This window comes from Pan troglodytes, chromosome 1, assembly GCF_028858775.2.
Source record: "Pan troglodytes isolate AG18354 chromosome 1, NHGRI_mPanTro3-v2.0_pri, whole genome shotgun sequence".
Taxonomy (NCBI): domain Eukaryota; kingdom Metazoa; phylum Chordata; class Mammalia; order Primates; family Hominidae; genus Pan; species Pan troglodytes.
This window is the reverse complement of record NC_072398.2, coordinates 47,262,625-47,278,912: the sequence shown is the minus strand read 5'-3', so window position 1 is coordinate 47,278,912 and position 16,288 is coordinate 47,262,625. Positions and strand designations below refer to the sequence as shown.

Below are 16,288 nucleotides of genomic sequence, written 5' to 3'. Positions count from 1 at the left end.
TCTTCCAATAATCATAATACATTTTTATTAAAATTTTGACTTTGTTAAAAACAGATGCTATCTGTATAAAAATGCTTTTAAATTGGAAGCTTATTAATAATCATGTAGACAGAAGAGAATTGTGGAGAGCAGATTCAACAGAAAATGCACCAGGCTTACTTAGCTGAAATGGAAGTACCAATCTTGACGTGTCCAGAGAAAAAAGTAAGTAAAGAGAAGGAAGTGAGTACATAGAGGTATTTAGACTTGACATGAAGCAACACGGTTGGTAAGCTGGAGAGAAATAGATTCATAATAATACAGTGTCTAGCTGCTGGTTTATACTCTATTGGAAGGGGAAATTGTTATTTTATAGCATTTCTCACATTCCTCCCAGTATTCGTTGGTATGTTCAGGCCTTCCCTCCTCTCCTGGAGTGCAAGCACCCTGCAGGCAGAAGTGGTCTCATTCTTTTTTGGTATTCCTCCATAAATGGTACCTTGTCCCTTGTATAGCAGGCATACTCCCAAGTAATTGTTATACATACACGTGTGTCACAGTTATCATTGAAGAAATCCTCATTGCCTTTTCACAAACCACTCTAAACTCTGAGCTCTTCATCACTGAGAAACCAAGGATCAGACCCATGATCTAGATTTTTTTTTTTTTTTTGGAGACAGAGTCTTGCTCTTTCATCCAGGCTGGAATGCAGTGATGATATCAAAGCTCACTGCTGCCTCAAACTCCTAGGCTCATAGGCTCGAGTCATCCTCCCACTTGGGCTTTGGCATCCTGAGTAGCTGGGACTGTAGTTGTGTGCCACCACGCCTGGCCAGTTTTTTATTTTTTTATTTTTATTTTTTGGTAGAGTCAGGGTCTCTCTTTGTTTTCAAAGCTGATCGCAAACTCCTGGCTTCAAGCTATCCTTCCACCTTGGCCTCCCAAAGTGTTGGGTTTTGTTGTTGTTGTTTCCCTTCTGTGGGCAGGACCCAGAGTCCCAACTCTCATAAATCCATCTTTTCCCCCCCTTTAGATGGCCATGCTGCTGAAACTTCAAGAAGCTGCCAACTACATTGAGTCTCCAGATCGAGAAACCATCCTGGACCCCAACCTTCAGGCAACACTTTAAGGGTTCGGCAATCACTGTCACCCCCGGACAGCAGAACGCTGGCATCAGCTATCTTAGCTCCTCCTCTCCCCTCTCCTCTTTCAGAGCACTGGCTCTCCAGCCCCAGGAGGAGAACAGGAGGGAGGAGGAGATGAAAGAGGAGGGACAGGTTCTTGGTGCTGTACCTTTGAGAACTTCCTAGGAAGGAATGGTGGGGTGGCGTTTGGGAACTTGTGCCCCCTAAACACATTTACTGGCCTCCTCTAATGACTTTGGGGAAAAGATGATTCTGGGTCTTTCCCTTGACTTCTTGTTTCAATTACAAACTCCTGGGCTTTCTGGGGAGGGGTTCAGAAAACATCAAAACACTGCAGCAGTTCCTAAATGATTCTCACAAGCAACCCTGAGAGAGACAGTCTTGTGAGGGAGATCTGGGGGAGGCAGGAAGCTCCTCAGATTTTCTCACAGACCCTTCCCAATTCCATCACCACTGCCAACAACTCCTCCCCCAGAGATCTGGCTGGAGCCCAGAAAAAGAAGCATGTGGTTTAAAAAATGTTTAAATCAATCTGTAAAAGGTAAAAATGAAAAACAAAAACAAGCAAACAAACAAAAAACAATGGAAAAGATGAAGCTGGAGAGAGAGGAACCAGTTGCCAAGGTAGAGAGCTGCCCGCTCCTGCCCTCTGGATGACATAGGGGACATCAACAAGACGGCTGCCAACCTGAGAAGTCACCAAACCACAAAAATAACCTTACAGCCTTCAGGGAAAGACTACCAGCTCTGTCTTTCTACCCTCTAATTTAACAATGCATGAGAGTCAATAAACCCTACTTTTTTATTTTTGGTTTTTATTTTGTTTTCATTTTTTTCTCCCATTTGCCTATTTATTTTTTTGTTTCCCTTTTTTTTTTTTCTTTTTCCGTTTTTCCATTTCCTCACATGTCCACGAGATGCTTGGGTTGCTCTTCCAGGGGCTAGTTTGGCTTTTCCAAGTGGGTTTTCTTTGGAGAATCTGATGCCATGCAATTGGCATGACACCTGCCATGCCACTATCTTTGGCATCCATGGGGCTTATATGAGACATGAAGCATTGGCTCAGAAGTAGAGGGAGAAGAGGAACCCAGTTCCCTTGACTTCCCTTTTGAGAGCACACGTTCTGCTGGGTAGCTCAATTGCCAGCCTCTGTCATGAGAAGGTATAGCCCCATCTTGATAGAAGAGTTACTCCGAGCTTTATCATGGACCAGAGGAAAACCAGAAAATTGAAAACATTCCTCTGTCTTGTGGCCAGTTTGGCCTTTCACTGCACTATTCTGATGGTGCCTGACTGAATCCAAATATCCTAGCTGGCTCTTACTATTTTTCACAAATGAGTATTCACATATAAGAGACTGAACATCCATGTGAGATCATCCCAATCAGAATATAAGACTCAAGGAGTTTGACTTGGTGGCCAATACCTGCCTTCCAAAGAGATCCTACCTTTGCAGATTTGCTCCTTTCCCATTGCCTTGAAGGTCTGGCAATCCCTGTTCTTTCATTTGACAAGTACTTACTGAGTACTCACTATGTACAAATCATTAGGTTAAAACAGACACACACACACACACACACACACACACACACACACAAGACCTGGGCCCTTAAGTTTACAGTCCAGCAGGAAATGTTAACCTCCATTAAGCTACGCCCCCTTGTTATCTAGACCTTCGGGATCATCTAAGAAATGTAGCTGAAACCCAAGGAGCCAGCTAGAAAGAAGCTTTTGATTAGATGTACAATACATTGGGGGCAGAAGATCTGGGATCAATTAAGATGGAGCCCGAAGGACTATGGAATCTTGCTTGTCAGGAATGGGCAAGTCTACTTCCTGCCATTTCTGAAAGCCCCGCGGGACCAGCTTCTAGGCTGAGCTGCCTAGTAGGCTGAAGCTTCAGGACTCTGCAGGTCAAGGATATGTGATGAGCACCGGCCTAAGTGTTTGCTCTTCAGATTCCTAAGTAGCACAAGACTTTATCAGAATCTATAGGCATACCAACCTGGATCACTCTGTTCCACCCAACCGAGGAGTAGATGCATCTGAATCTTCATATCGGTATATTTTCATTTAAGTCCAAAAGATGGTCCGGGCTGCCCCTCACAAAAGCTTCTGCATCCACGTGGTAAGCTCCCATGGATGACAGGGTTCTGTATGATGGAGACTATTATTGCTATTGCTGCTAATTCCATGAGCTGTGAAGATCCCTAACCAACTCAGCTGTAACATATGCAATTCTGTGGTGGGAAGAGGCTGTGTGTCCAAGGATGGTGCTGAAATCACTGCCTTAAGGTCTCTGCTGTGCAGAATGAGGAGGCCCCCGAGCTGGCTGTTCTAACTTAGAAGGAAGAGAAGACTGGATGGGCCTGCTTGGGATCTAGGCCTCTTCTAAACCCTATCCTAAGCTCCAGTTCCATGGCAAGGCTCAGACTTTTAATGCCATCTTAATCTGATGGTTGAGCGCTTCACTCTATTTTCTGGTGCTGCCCAGCCAGTGCCTTCTGCCATGGATGTTACTGGCTACTTGAGAAAAAGGAGAGGGGAGAACCCCTTCTTTCGTTCTAACTGCCTCCGACCCCAAAGGGATTCTTGGCTCTCTGGTAACCATGGATACCACCATGAATTTTATTTGGATCCTCAGCAGGTTGATTCTGGAGGCCTCATGCTATGACTTTTTATTTCTCTTCCTGGGATCCACCACCCTCTACTCTCAGCTGACTGCTGCATTTAGCCCAGGTCTCCAGTTGCTTTCCTCCAGAAAGTGTGTTCCCGTCTAGTGAGGTAGTATTGAAGCCTCGGCTTTCCCTCTGGAGCCTGGGACCCTGTTTACAGTTGCACATCTGGGCCCCTCACTGTGGGGATTGATCATTCTCATGAAGGAATCACAGTTATATGGCAACTGCAGAAGGCTGAGCCTCCTCATGGTGCTATAACCCCTTGGGACACTCATCCAGACTTCTCTGAAGCAGAAAACCTGAGCTCCCCACTCACTGCCCTAGAATTTATGGCAAGGAGCAAATCTACAGCATTCTCTCCCACCTACGTCCTGCTTCTTGGTTGAGACTACTGGGATCCTTCAGAAAAGAAACACTGGGTCCCATAGCTAAATTCTCAACCGCCAGGCACCTTCAGAAGAATCCAGCCTAATACTGGAATTTGTGCTATTATCTTCCTCTCCAGCCCCCCAACTCCATCCCTCACCACAGTTGTCTAGGAAATGACATGAATTCAATATCTAATGTCAACCAATGGGGAGAGCCACAACTCCAGGAGAGGTTCCTGAGCTGAGTCCCTTAATTTCTGGATGAAGAAGACCAACAAGTTTTGTCCAATGTATTTGTTTCTCAGACCTTGCCTAGGCACTAAAAATAAAATACTAGGTCATTGGAGGCTAATGTGGGACCTGATGTCTGTGTGTGTGTGTGTGTGTGTGTGTGTGTGTGTGTGTGTGTCTCCCTCTCTCACACACACAAGAGCAGTTTGCTGTTGCTGTTTCCTACCTTCTGAGGCTTCAAAGTATTTTTTAAAATCTATGCTTTGTGGCAGCTCTACGGTGCTTATCTCTGTCTTTGTGTCAATCCTTAAGTACCCATGTCTTTTTCATGTATAACCATTGGGAAGGTAGAGGCTGGCAGGGAAGTCAAATCTGCTACAAGTCCATGGGAAGACCCTACAATGAAATCCCCATTGGTTGGTATACTGTTTTAGTCTTGAACTGCCAACTTTCCAACTGATCTATCCATATTCCTTAAGTACTAAAGACAAAATAGAGGGCTTCTTTTTCTCTCTTAATGTCTTGCCTTCTGGTTTTCCTGGTTTGCAAGACTAAGTGTACCTAATCTCACCATCTCTTCACTTCTAGCTCTCTAAAGCAAGGGTCACACTACTCAGAGGGATAACCCCTTACAGTGGTCTGAGGAGTAACTATTTCCTAAAGTATTCTAAAAGAGTAGGAAGAGAGAAATGGTAGCCTGCTGCTTCTCACAGACACCTCACATCCTCACTTGGGATGGCATCCACATAGAAACCCTGCATTTAGGTAAAATTTGCCTGACTGCAGGGGACTCAGGCCTCCAAATCAAGATCAAGAAGATATCTGCATGAGACCTTAAGAACTCTTTATTGCCATTATTTGGAGAGGGCGGGGGAATTGTCCTAATCACACATTTAACACAGGGAATAAGTGCTGAAGTGACCCAGATCACCAAGCGCAGTTCCTCATCATACTTTATTTTTGCTTTCCTTATTCCTTGGCACTGACTAAGCTAAAGTTAAGAAGCCGACTTCATAAGCCAACCCCTGTGGTGGGATGGAAAAATGGGCTTTTGCAGAGGGTTTATTAATAGAGATGGATATACTACTCACAAGTTCTGGCTCATGGCTCCACTGAGAAGGCCATAGTAATAAAATGATCTTATGAACACTGTTCCCCAAACGCCAAAGCCTGAAGATATTGCCCCTTATAATCCAATCAGCCTTATATTTTAATAAGTCCTGAATCAACCTGACTACAGATATATGGGGCCACCAACTTGCCAGGGTGCATGGGTGCATGTCTGCTCAGCCTAGCCCTGGAGGTGAGCACTGCCGGCCACAGATCCTGGGAAAGGTGGTAGTAACCCAGAAGATGTAGCCTTGAAGGGAGGATACCTATCAAAATGCCAAAGCTGCAGGGACACGAAGACAGTTGAAAATTCAACCTATGTATACTAGATCCTTCCAGTTTGATGGTTTGGTCATTCTTCTTCATGATTATACCATGGAGAATTTTCTGTGACAAGGGTGGTCATGGAAGTAAGTGAGTGATCCCCTGGTTTCTCATTCCTTAAAGCAGTGGTTCTCAAAGTATGGCACAAGACCAGCAGCATCAGCAGCATTTGGGAACTTGTTAGAAACGAAATTCTCAATCCCATCCCAGATCTGCTGAATCAGAAACTCTAATGAGACGACCCAGCAATCCACGTTTTAATAAGCCCTCCTGGTGATTCTGATGCACACTAAATTCAACTGTTTTAAAGGGAAAGCCCTTTATAGTATTGGAGTTCCCACACTGAGAGGCTTTGGGGCCCAAAATAAGAAGGTTCTAGGTTGTAATTCAGACTTTAACATTAATTTCAAAGTCACCTTTCTCATGCTTCCTTGTGTTTCTGTTTTTCCATTTATGATTTTAACAAAGAAAGGTATGTGTGCCTTTGGGTGGAAGTTAGGAGAATGTTTGTGTCTTTCCTAGTTGAATACAACCTTCAGAGAAAAACCTTATGCCTTGGAAATTACTACCTGGCACACAAAGGGGCTTCAACAAGGAAAAGCAGTTGGAGGTCTCTTCCAGATTGCTCTTCTGCCGAATTATTTGTATCTATTCCGAGCTGATTATGTAATAGGATGGAAAAAGTAAAAAAAAAAAAAATCTAATTTGTATTTCCATGACAACGTGTTCTCCCAGCAACATCCCTCTCCTTTATTTGAGTTATAAAGGGCACTGCTGGGCCTGAGAACCAGGCCAGAACCTCCTTCTGTATGGCAGCTAACAGTGTAGGGCTCCAGTATCCCAGGAAGGCCCCTTATCCACACTCCACTCAGCTCATAGGAGAGTCTTGCATAATGAAGACACAGACCTGGGCACTTCAGTCCTTGTGCTCCTCCTCTCTTTTCCCCACAGCAGGACCTGGATACAGAAGTACTCAGCCAAGGTGACAGAATAAAATCCTTTTTTTTGTTGTTTTTTGTTTGTTTGTTTGTTTTGGAGAAGGAGTCTCGCTTTGTCACCCAGGCTGGAGTGCAGTGGCACGATCTCGGCTCACTGCAACCTCCACCTCCCAGGTTCAAGCGATTCTTCTGTCTCAGCCTCCTGAGTAGCTGGGATTACAGACGTGCGCCATCACGCCCAGCTAATTTTTGTATTTTTAGTAGATACGGAGTTTTGCCTTGTTGGCCAGGCTGTGCTGGAGCTCCTGACCTCAGGTGATTCACCTGCCACAGCCTCCCAAAGTGCTGGGATTACAGGCGTGAGCCACAGCACCCTGCCAAATAAGATCCTTTTTAAAAAAAATCTGAAAAAAGCTTCATATCTTTACAAACTCATAAAATAGCTGATTGGGCCATGGAGGAGATGAGGCTGTTTAGAACTGGTTTTATTTCAAGTTTGTCAATTTTCCCTGTATGAGAACTTGGGTAAAGCACAAAGAAACATACAGTGCTAGTAATAGGTCTCCTGCGCTCTGGAACTAAGTGTTTGGAGGAAGGACTAAAGCCCGGGGGAGGTGAGTATAAAATAATTCCACTAAGATCACCTCAGTCCCCAGAAGGCTGATGGTGGATCCTCTGGCCATCTCCTGTGGGGTCTTACTGCTCCTCTGCCATTTCTCTATGCCTGAAGACACGAAGATGATATCAAGGCAGAGCTACCATATCGCAGCCAGTCTCTAGGCTACTGCTGTGCAGTGGCTCCCACTTTCTAATGCTTTATTGTTTTTGCTTTTTCTAACAAAACAATCTTTTTTCAAAATGAATTCCAACCCCTGCTAGCTTCCTTCCCCGCCTCCATACTGTTTTAGGCAGCACCGTTTATGTGACAGAGTCCGTGTTTCTCAAATGCATGGTGTTCCTCAGGTGGAGAGTGGACAGAAGTTTTTGCAACACTTTTTTTTAAGTTATTGGGTGCAAAATCCCAAACCAGGATATGTGTATGTCTGTGTGTTTATGTTTTTTATTTGACCCTCCCCTCTTTCAACCATATCTAATGTAGAAAAAGCGAAATTGAATCTGGAAAGCAAACTGTTGTATATAGTTGCGGTAACAATCATGAAGAGAGAGCTGGGCTGTCCCCTCAGTAATTCATTTTAAATAACAAATTATTTAAAAATAAAATTCATGCCAGAGCCAGCTGAAGAGGCCTCCCTTCATCACCACTGAGGCCACCCCCAATCTGGTCCCTCTGTCCATCTGGCATGTCTCCTCACAGCAAGATTCATCTGTTCAATGCCATTTGCGTTTCAATAAAGTTATCTCCTGTACTGTCCACTGGTTCTCTAGCTCCCTCTCTGCCTGGTTTCTGTCTCCATTTATCTTGTGGCCCATTCCTTGATTGGCAAGGCCAGACTGCTTGTGGTCATTTGCCTAACCCAGAAGTAACCCGAAACCCTAAGCTAGAGTCTCCTGACTCCCATGGTTGGGGGTGGGAGGAACCCCTGCTCGCACATTATGGACATAGAATCCTTCACCGGATCTCAAAACATCCAGCCCAAACATCAAGGCTCTGGAGTCCTCCATCTGGGTTGCTGCAGTGTTTGAAAACATACCACCCTCTTGACTTTGCTGAATTTTCTTCTTGGGGTAAAAGTGAACTGACCTATTAGAAGCTGTTGTAATCAAGTTCAACTTCTTTTGGCCACTTCAAGAAAGTAAATAGGCTTACTATTCCCCATTGCAAAATTGAAGGGTCCAAGAAGCAATCTTTTCCCTATGAAATTGTAGTAACATAACTCATCTCTGCCCTCTTAACATGGGAGGTGACAAGTGTGTTGAGAACTCTCTTCAAGCCAGTTGCAGTGGGTGTACCTGTAGTTCTAGCTACTCTGGATGCTGAGGTGGGAGGATCACCTGTCCAGCCTGGGCAACATAGCAAGACCCCCTCAACTCAAAAATAAATAAATAATTGAGAAAGCTTTCTTTTGAAGTAATCTTCTGATGAGATGACTTAATCCCTGATTGTTACCAGTCCAGCATCCACAGTCTTGGAAGTGACCTAGGATTTGGTAACTCGTTTCCTTTGCCATGTGAGAATGAACTCACTTGATAAGGGTTCCTGGGAACCATTTTGAAGGCACATAACCTGAACAGCTCACTAAAAAATACCTGTTTCTGTTTGCTCTAGAACCTCCCATTCCAACAACATTCTATCCTTTCTGCCACTACATGCTTGCCACTCTGCCCTGCATTTTTTTTTATTTTTATTTTTTTTATAGACAGAGTCTGTATATCTTGCCCAGACTGGAATGCAGTAGCTATTCATAGGTGTGATGACAGCACACTACAGCCTGGAACTCCTGGGCTCAAGTGATCCTCCTGCCTTGGCTTACATCTTGCTTTTTCTTTTTTTTTTTGAGACAAGATGTCACTCTGTCGCCCAGGCTGGAGTGCAATGGCGCAATCACTGCTCACTGCAGCCTCCTCCTCCTGGGCTCAAGTGATCTTCCCACCTCCACCTCCCGAACAGCCGGGACTACAGGGCGCACGCCACCACGCCTGGGCAATTTTTGTATTTTTTTGTAGAGACGAAGTCTCGCTATGTTGCCCAGGCTGTTCTCGAACTCCTGGGCTCAAGCGATACTCCTGCCTCGGCCTCCCAAAGTGCTAGGATTAGAGGCGTGAGCCACTGCGCCTCGCCACACCCTGCATTTTTAACGCCTCACTGGAGCGCTCATCCTCTCCACCTGCTCCACTATTCAGGAGCGGCTCTGCACCGTGGGCCATTTCCCACGACCAGCCGCTGACAACCATATCATCAAACTGCTCTTGTTCTCGCACCCCTTAAATGTCCAGCCATAATTTCTCAGGGAAAAAAATTTATACATTTTCAACAAATAGGATTCATTCTCAAATAGTCACATACAGCACTCAATCTGGAGGAAACTCCCTTTCACATGCCGGTGTCTCCCCTGCCCACCCACTTCCCAGCTTTGAGGTTGGGCTCATCTAGGCTGGAAAACCAAGGGACTGGGCCGTGGTTTTCCCACTTCCACTTCCCAGTTTGCTTTAGTTTATTTTCCCCCCTCTTTGGATTCCTGAGGCTAAGATGAAGAGAGTCACTTGAGCCAACTTTTTTTCAGTGTTTGGGGGGAAAAGAGTGTGGTTTAAAATCGGAGCTATTTGTGACCCAGACCTCTCTCCCTAAAGCCCTCTACATCCATTCCCATCCCGCCTCCTCTCTCCTAACACCTGAAAGATGCATGAATATAAAGTCATGTATCATGAACTTTATTCCAAATGAGATTGCTAACTTACTGTGCAACTTTAGGAAAGCCCCTTAACCTGTCTGGGGCTCAGTTTTCACGTAAATCCAGTGATCCTAGCAGAGAAAGGTGCAGTTCTCGTTCAGGCAGCAGGAGGCGCTGTCTCTGGAGGCTTAGATTCATTCCCCGCCCTCCGCCCGCTCCCGCCCGCCTCTGGTGCGCAGGCGCGGCTTCGCGGATTGGCCGCGCGCGGGGGCCGTCATTCGGTGGCGGGTCCCGGCCGCGGGGCTGGCGGGCTGAGGGGAGAAAAGATGGCGGCGGCGGCGGCAGCTGGTGCGGCCTCCGGGCTGCCGGGTCCAGTGGCACAAGGATTGAAGGAAGCGTTAGTGGATACGCTCACCGGGATCCTATCCCCAGTACAGGAGGTGCGGGCGGCTGCTGAAGAACAGATTAAGGTGCTGGAGGTGACGGAGGGTGAGTGAGGCGGGACCGTCACGAGGATGGCTCAGCTGCACAATCCGCTGACCGCAGCTCCGTACCGGCTGGGGACATGGGGAGCCTGAGCCAGTTGGAGATCTGGGCGCCGAGAAGTGGAGCAGGAAGCGAGAGATTGATGTCGCTGGTGGTTGTGAAAGTCCGAGAGAGGAGAGGCGCGCCTGAAGGATAGGGTCGGGGGAGGTGGAGCCTGGGAGTGGGGGAGGGAGGGTGGAGACTTGAAAAGATAGATGGAGCCTAGAGTCTGCAGGGGACGGAGATGGAGCTAGACTTGGTGCTGTTGGAGGAAGTAGCGCGGTCGGGGAAATATTTTTTGAGTCCAGGACCAAGGTCTTTCGCTGTTCTCTTCACCAGCTCGATTGTACTGGGATAAGAGTAGGGGGAGCTATTAGTAGGAGTGGTGAAGGGTAGGGCCTCGAAAAGGCGGCTATCAAAGCTTAATAGATGTCATCAAACAAGTTTCTGCCTCTGAGTTATAAACCTAGCTAGTTGTTTGTACTCTTCGTGTTTTCCCAGAAATTAAATGCATATGCGATTGCTTCACTGTCCTGACCATACTTACGTTTATTTTAAAAACAATTTGCCCTTATTAAGTACCTTTGTGCATTTCTATTTGGAGGAACTGATCATCCTTTGTTTTTGATTCTTTGTCTCCGTCCTCTATTGTGTGCTTTAAAGTGATGGAGAAGAAAATAAACTATTGGTTCGAGATTTTCTATCAATTTCCTGCCGCGTGAGCCTTTCACCGGGTCCAGTGTAGCTACCACAAAGAACAATTTAATCCAGAAACAGGAGGAGAAATCTTCTTGGTCTTTGTGTAAGAAATATATCTGGTCAGAGCTTCACTGGAACTCCAAATCCTCAGAATCTCCCAACTCAGGAATATTTCCACCACCACTTAAATACTTCATCAGAGATACGGGAAATTGTCCCATCACACACCCATCATATTCAAAACCTTCAGTTAGCTCTCCTACTGGACGTATTTTTATTGAAAAGAATTTAGAACAAATCTCTCTTAAATTTAGTTTACATTCTCTCACAGTATGAAAGAGCTGTTGAAAACAAATTTTCTTCTGTTGGAAATATGTTGAGATTTGGGATCTAACAGGCTAAGGACCATTTTGAAGGCCCACTTGTAATTGTCATTGTTTTATAAAATATCAGATCTATACAGGAGAAACCACTGGTTAGGAGAAAGCTGTTTGAGAACCATGTATAAACTAATCTAAAGGAATTTTTAGCGGCTTCTAAATAAAATTCGTTTATGCACATTAATGTCTGTCCCCCTTGAGTATGAGGAAGGAAGAGTGACAAAGCAAAGGAACCTCATCACATTCAAGTTGCCACCTGAATAAAACTTGAGAGTCTGGTGCAAATTCATCTTAACTAAACCTTCCCTGAGTGGTACCCAGTGCTCCTGGTGCTCCAAATGCATGTCTGGCACCTTTGTATGAAAGGTGGACCTTGACTTGTATTTAAACTGTCTTACAGCAACTCCACTTTTGCTCTGATCTTTTCAACTTTAGCCAAATGCCATGGTCTCATCTGGGCAAAGTCAATTATAAAGTTCTCGAGGTCTTTTTTGAAACTCTGATTCCTCACTTTATTCATCTTTTTTTTTCTTGAGACTGGGTCTCGCTCTATCGTGTAGACTTTGGAGCAGTGATGCCATCATGGCTCACTGCAGCCTCAAACTTTTGGACTCAAGCGATCCTCCCACCTAGGCCTCCCAAAGTGCTGGGATTACAGGCCTCAGCCACCACACCTGGCATCTTTTTGAGCCTTTAAGTGAAAAATTAAATTTCAGAAGTACAGAATTTTGATCTAAGTCACTGATGAGAAATAGATCGACTGCCCCCCGACCCCCATAACTTACTGGTAATGTGCTGTTGGGCAGACTATGAGAATGAAAAGTATGGAAAGGCATTGATGCAGTGACCTGATATTGGTGATCTAGTAATAGAGCATATGACTCAGGTTTTGGATGTGGTTAGAGGGTTGGATCAGTCTCTGGAGTTTAGTGCAATGCTTCGGACCCTTTGGAGGCTGCTTGTGTCTTTTAAGTAGTCTGGCTCCTTAATGTTTATCAAAAAAACTATAGAGATTTACCCCCTTCTGTACCTGTTTTAAGGTGGAGAATGGCGGTCCATTCCCTCAGATGCGGTCTGCTTTCTTGCTCTTGTGGCCTTTAACAAGTTATCTTTGACATTGGGTTCAGAGTACCTCCCACCTTAAACTCTGTCTGAATCTCTCAGATGTTTTCTGAACATGGTGCAATATAGTAGCTGCTTCTTTACCAGTCTCAACCCTTCTTTACATGAAAACATAGCACCCAGCTTTCCAGCCGGGATTTAGCCAACTATCTGGCCTGATGAAACTGGCAGGACATGGTTCCTCCTATTAGAATGCCCTACAGAGCAAGATGAGCCATTCTTGCAAACTACTTTCCACTTCTTTGGTGTTGCTTCACATTTTAGTGTTTTTTGGTTTTGTTGTTGTTGTTGTTGTTGTTTTGAGACAGTCTCAGTCTGTCGCCCAGGCTGGAGTGCAGTGGTGCGATCTCGGCTCACTGCAACCTCCGCCTCCTGGGTTCAAGCAATTCTCCTGCCTCAGCCTCTCGAGTAGCTGGGATTACAGGCACCTGCTACCATGCCTGGCTAATTTTTGTATTTTTAGTAGAGACGAGGTTTCACCATGTTGGCCAGGTTGTCTCGAACTCCTGACCTCAGGTGATCCACCCGCCTCAGCCTCCCAAAGTGCTGGGATTACAGCCGTGAGCCACTGCACCCAGCCCACATTTTAGTTTTATCCTGGTAGAAGGAACCTTGTTTTCTGGTTCTAGGAAACACTTTTTTTTTTTTTTTGAGACCGAGTCTCACTCTGTGGTCCAGGGCCCAGGCTGGAGTGCGGTGGCATGATCTCGGCTCACTGCAACCTCCACCTCCCAGGTTCAAGCAATTCTCGTGCCTCAGCCTCCCAAGTAGCTGGGATTACAGGCATGCACCACCATGCCTGGCTAATTTTTGTATTTTTAGCAGAGGCGGAGTTTAGCCATGTTGCCCAGGCTGATCTTGAACTCCTGAGCTCAAGCAGTCTGCCCACCTCAGCCTCCCAAAATGCTGAGATTACAGGCATGAGCCAACCGGCCAGGCCGGAAACACTCTTAAAACTTGAAGTTAATGAGAAATCTGGGATTTGGTGTCTATTATTATTTGTGTTCTGGTAATCTTTTGACCATTTTTTGGTTCCATGGGGCCCAGGATCAGGTGACAACCAGATCTAGTCCTCCCTCTGTCCTCTCAAATAACCACACTGTCTTTGTGAGCTGTTTATTAGTCCATCACATAGGAGACTGATCCCACATGGTCTTTAAGATTAACTGGTCCGTTCCCTTTGCCAAAAACATTTGTTACCTTCCTTGGCTACCAGGTGATGATCCCTAGTCTTGAAGATTAAATGGAAGAATATCTAATTTATGGGGAAAGGACACAGGTCAATTGTCAACTCCCTGTTAAAAGGACAGGCAAGAGAAGTTGACATGCTGTGACCAAATTGTACTATAGATGAGATTTTAAGAAGCAGTTATCTTAGAAAATAAAGATTGCTGGAGCCTAGAGTAGTCCTGATCATTTAGTGTACCAGCTGATATTTTCTGATAAATAAATAAATTGCCTATAATTAATTATCACATTTTCCAGAATGGGCACCTGTTCTCTTAAGCCAAGGAAGTGTGTGTATGTGAGAGATCCATTTGATTCATGTAGCGTGTCAATCTGAAAAGGATAAGATAGGTTACTTCATCAGCCTGGTGTCCTGGAATGATTTATTATTATTATTTTTTTTTTTTTTGAGACGGAGTCTCGCTCTGTCACCCAGGCTGGAGTGCATTGGCATGATCTCGGCTCACTGCAACATCCGCCTCCTAGATTCAAGTGATTCTCATGCCTAAGCCTCCCAAGTAGCTGGGATTACAGGCGCGTACCAACACGCCAGGCTAATTTTTGTATTTTTAGTAGAGATGGAGTTTCACCATGTTAGCCAGGCTGGTCTCAAACTCCTGACCTCAGGTGATCCACCCACCTTGCCCTCCCAAAGTGCTAGGATTACAGGCGTGAGCCACTGCGCCTGGCTGGAATGATTTTCTTGAGCCCCTGTGCTTGCTATTTTCGCCAGTCACTTGGAATCTGGAAGAAACCCAGCAAACCTCTCTGAATATTTAAAGTCTATTTAACAGGGCTAATTAGATAAGGATGATGCCAGTAACCACCTTCATCAGATAGCACTCCCATCCTGAATTGAGAAGAACATTGCTTGAAAGTTTGGAAGTTATTATGGTGTACAGTATTCTGCAGATAATTGTTAACCTTTCATTTTTCTTTCTTTTTTTTAAGATACAGAGTTTTGCTCTGTCACCCAGGCTAGAGTGCAGTGGTATGATCATAGCTTACTGCAGCTTCTAACTCCTGGGCTTACGCAGTCCTCCCAACCTCAGCCTCCCAAGTGGCTGTGACTACAAGCACATGCCCATACTTGGCTGATTTTTTTAGTTTTTTTCTGGAGATGGGGTCTTGCTGTGTTGACCAGGCTGGCCTTGAACTCCTGCCCTCAAGTGATCCTCCTAAAGTGCTGAGATTATAGGCATGAGCAACCACACCTGGCCCCTTTCATTTTTCTTAGGAGGATTGAGATTTTGAGTTTGATCCGGTTTGTAGGAAATTTACTTCTACCTAAATAGGGTAAAAAAAAACTTTTTTAAGTTTTTTTATTCGTTAGAGTAAAAAAAACTTTTCTTTTCTTTCTTTTTTTTTTTTTTTGTTCCACTGCTCAGAGTCTAAAGCATGCTTTCTAATTCTGTTTTGTTTAATAGGCAGGTTCATATTAAGCACTTTACAAACATAGTAGTTAAAAAGACTGGAGAGGTTATGAACCACCGAAGATCTCTTATGTCAAAGTCTCATATTCTGTACTCAGCTTCATCAACTCTTTTTCTTTTGTTTTTGTCTGACTTACGGTGAGATCATGAGAATTACCATCTTTTGAGAATGTCAGCCTTTTATTTTTGGTGTATTCGTGCTTTTTTTTTTTATATCTTAAAATGAAGTTCTTTCCCTCTTTTTCTACTTCTTTCTCTACTTTTCCTCTAAGAATGGCATTATCCAAGTGGTGGAATGGGTTGCTTTCATTCAGAAGCTTTAATTCTTCATGCCAGCATGCACAGACTTTCTTACATAACTAGATTTAGACCCTAGGACATTTTCTTCTTTGCTTATTTCTTTTTTGCCTATTACAAATGACGACATTTCCCCTATCATTTGGCCTTGTCTAGTTCCCAGTAGATAAGTCACAGAGAATACATTTTTCTTCCCTTCTACCACCATTATGTTGAACAGGGGAGGGGGGGAAATTATCTCTCCCTCACCTTTCCTGGCATTCAGATGCTGCCGAGATACCTGTATTGATTTCCCCATCTTAGATGCCTAGAGAGATGATCCTGCTGGCTGGAAGTTTGCTTTCTGGTTCTCATGGGCACTTTTCTGGCTCTTTTGCAGTATAGCGTAAGCACTGTCCACCTGCGAAGGGCGCCCCTCAAGGATCCAGACGCACTCCTGGGCATGTGGCGGGCACTGAGCCGAGCGGAAGGCGGCCACGCTCGGAAAAAGGCCAGTGGTGGAGTTTTCTTTTTCCTTTCAGCTGTGGTTTTGTGGTGCTTAC

At 44.9% G+C, this 16,288-nt stretch overlaps 2 protein-coding genes across 16 annotated transcripts in view; both read left to right on the top strand.

Moving 5' to 3' along the window:
• Window positions 1-8,145, top strand: part of NAV1 (neuron navigator 1) — a 305,087-nt gene extending 296,942 nt beyond the window's left edge. For 7 of the 11 annotated variants that reach the window (XR_010151245.1, XM_063793802.1, XM_054657494.2 and 4 more), the window contains one exon: window positions 1,013-4,522. Coding sequence is in view for 10 of the 11 variants with exons in the window: in XM_063793802.1 (XP_063649872.1) it covers window positions 1,013-1,108 (96 nt within the window). In the remaining variant the exon portion in view is untranslated. Of the gene's footprint in view, window positions 1-1,012 lie in introns of all 11 variants that reach the window. The other 4 variants (XM_054657486.2, XM_054657526.2, XM_054657515.2 and 1 more) reach the window with 1 other exon arrangement.
• A 2,069-nt stretch (window positions 8,146-10,214) lies between these two features.
• Window positions 10,215-16,288, top strand: part of IPO9 (importin 9) — a 47,972-nt gene continuing 41,898 nt past the window's right edge. Inside the window, exons 1-2 of one of the 5 annotated variants that reach the window (XM_063793844.1) lie at window positions 10,274-10,552; window positions 16,126-16,236. Coding sequence is in view for 1 of the 5 variants with exons in the window: in XM_514097.8 (XP_514097.2) it covers window positions 10,390-10,552 (163 nt within the window). In the remaining 4 variants the exon portion in view is untranslated. Of the gene's footprint in view, window positions 10,553-16,125; window positions 16,237-16,288 lie in introns of all 5 variants that reach the window. The other 4 variants (XM_063793849.1, XM_514097.8, XR_010151249.1 and 1 more) reach the window with 4 other exon arrangements.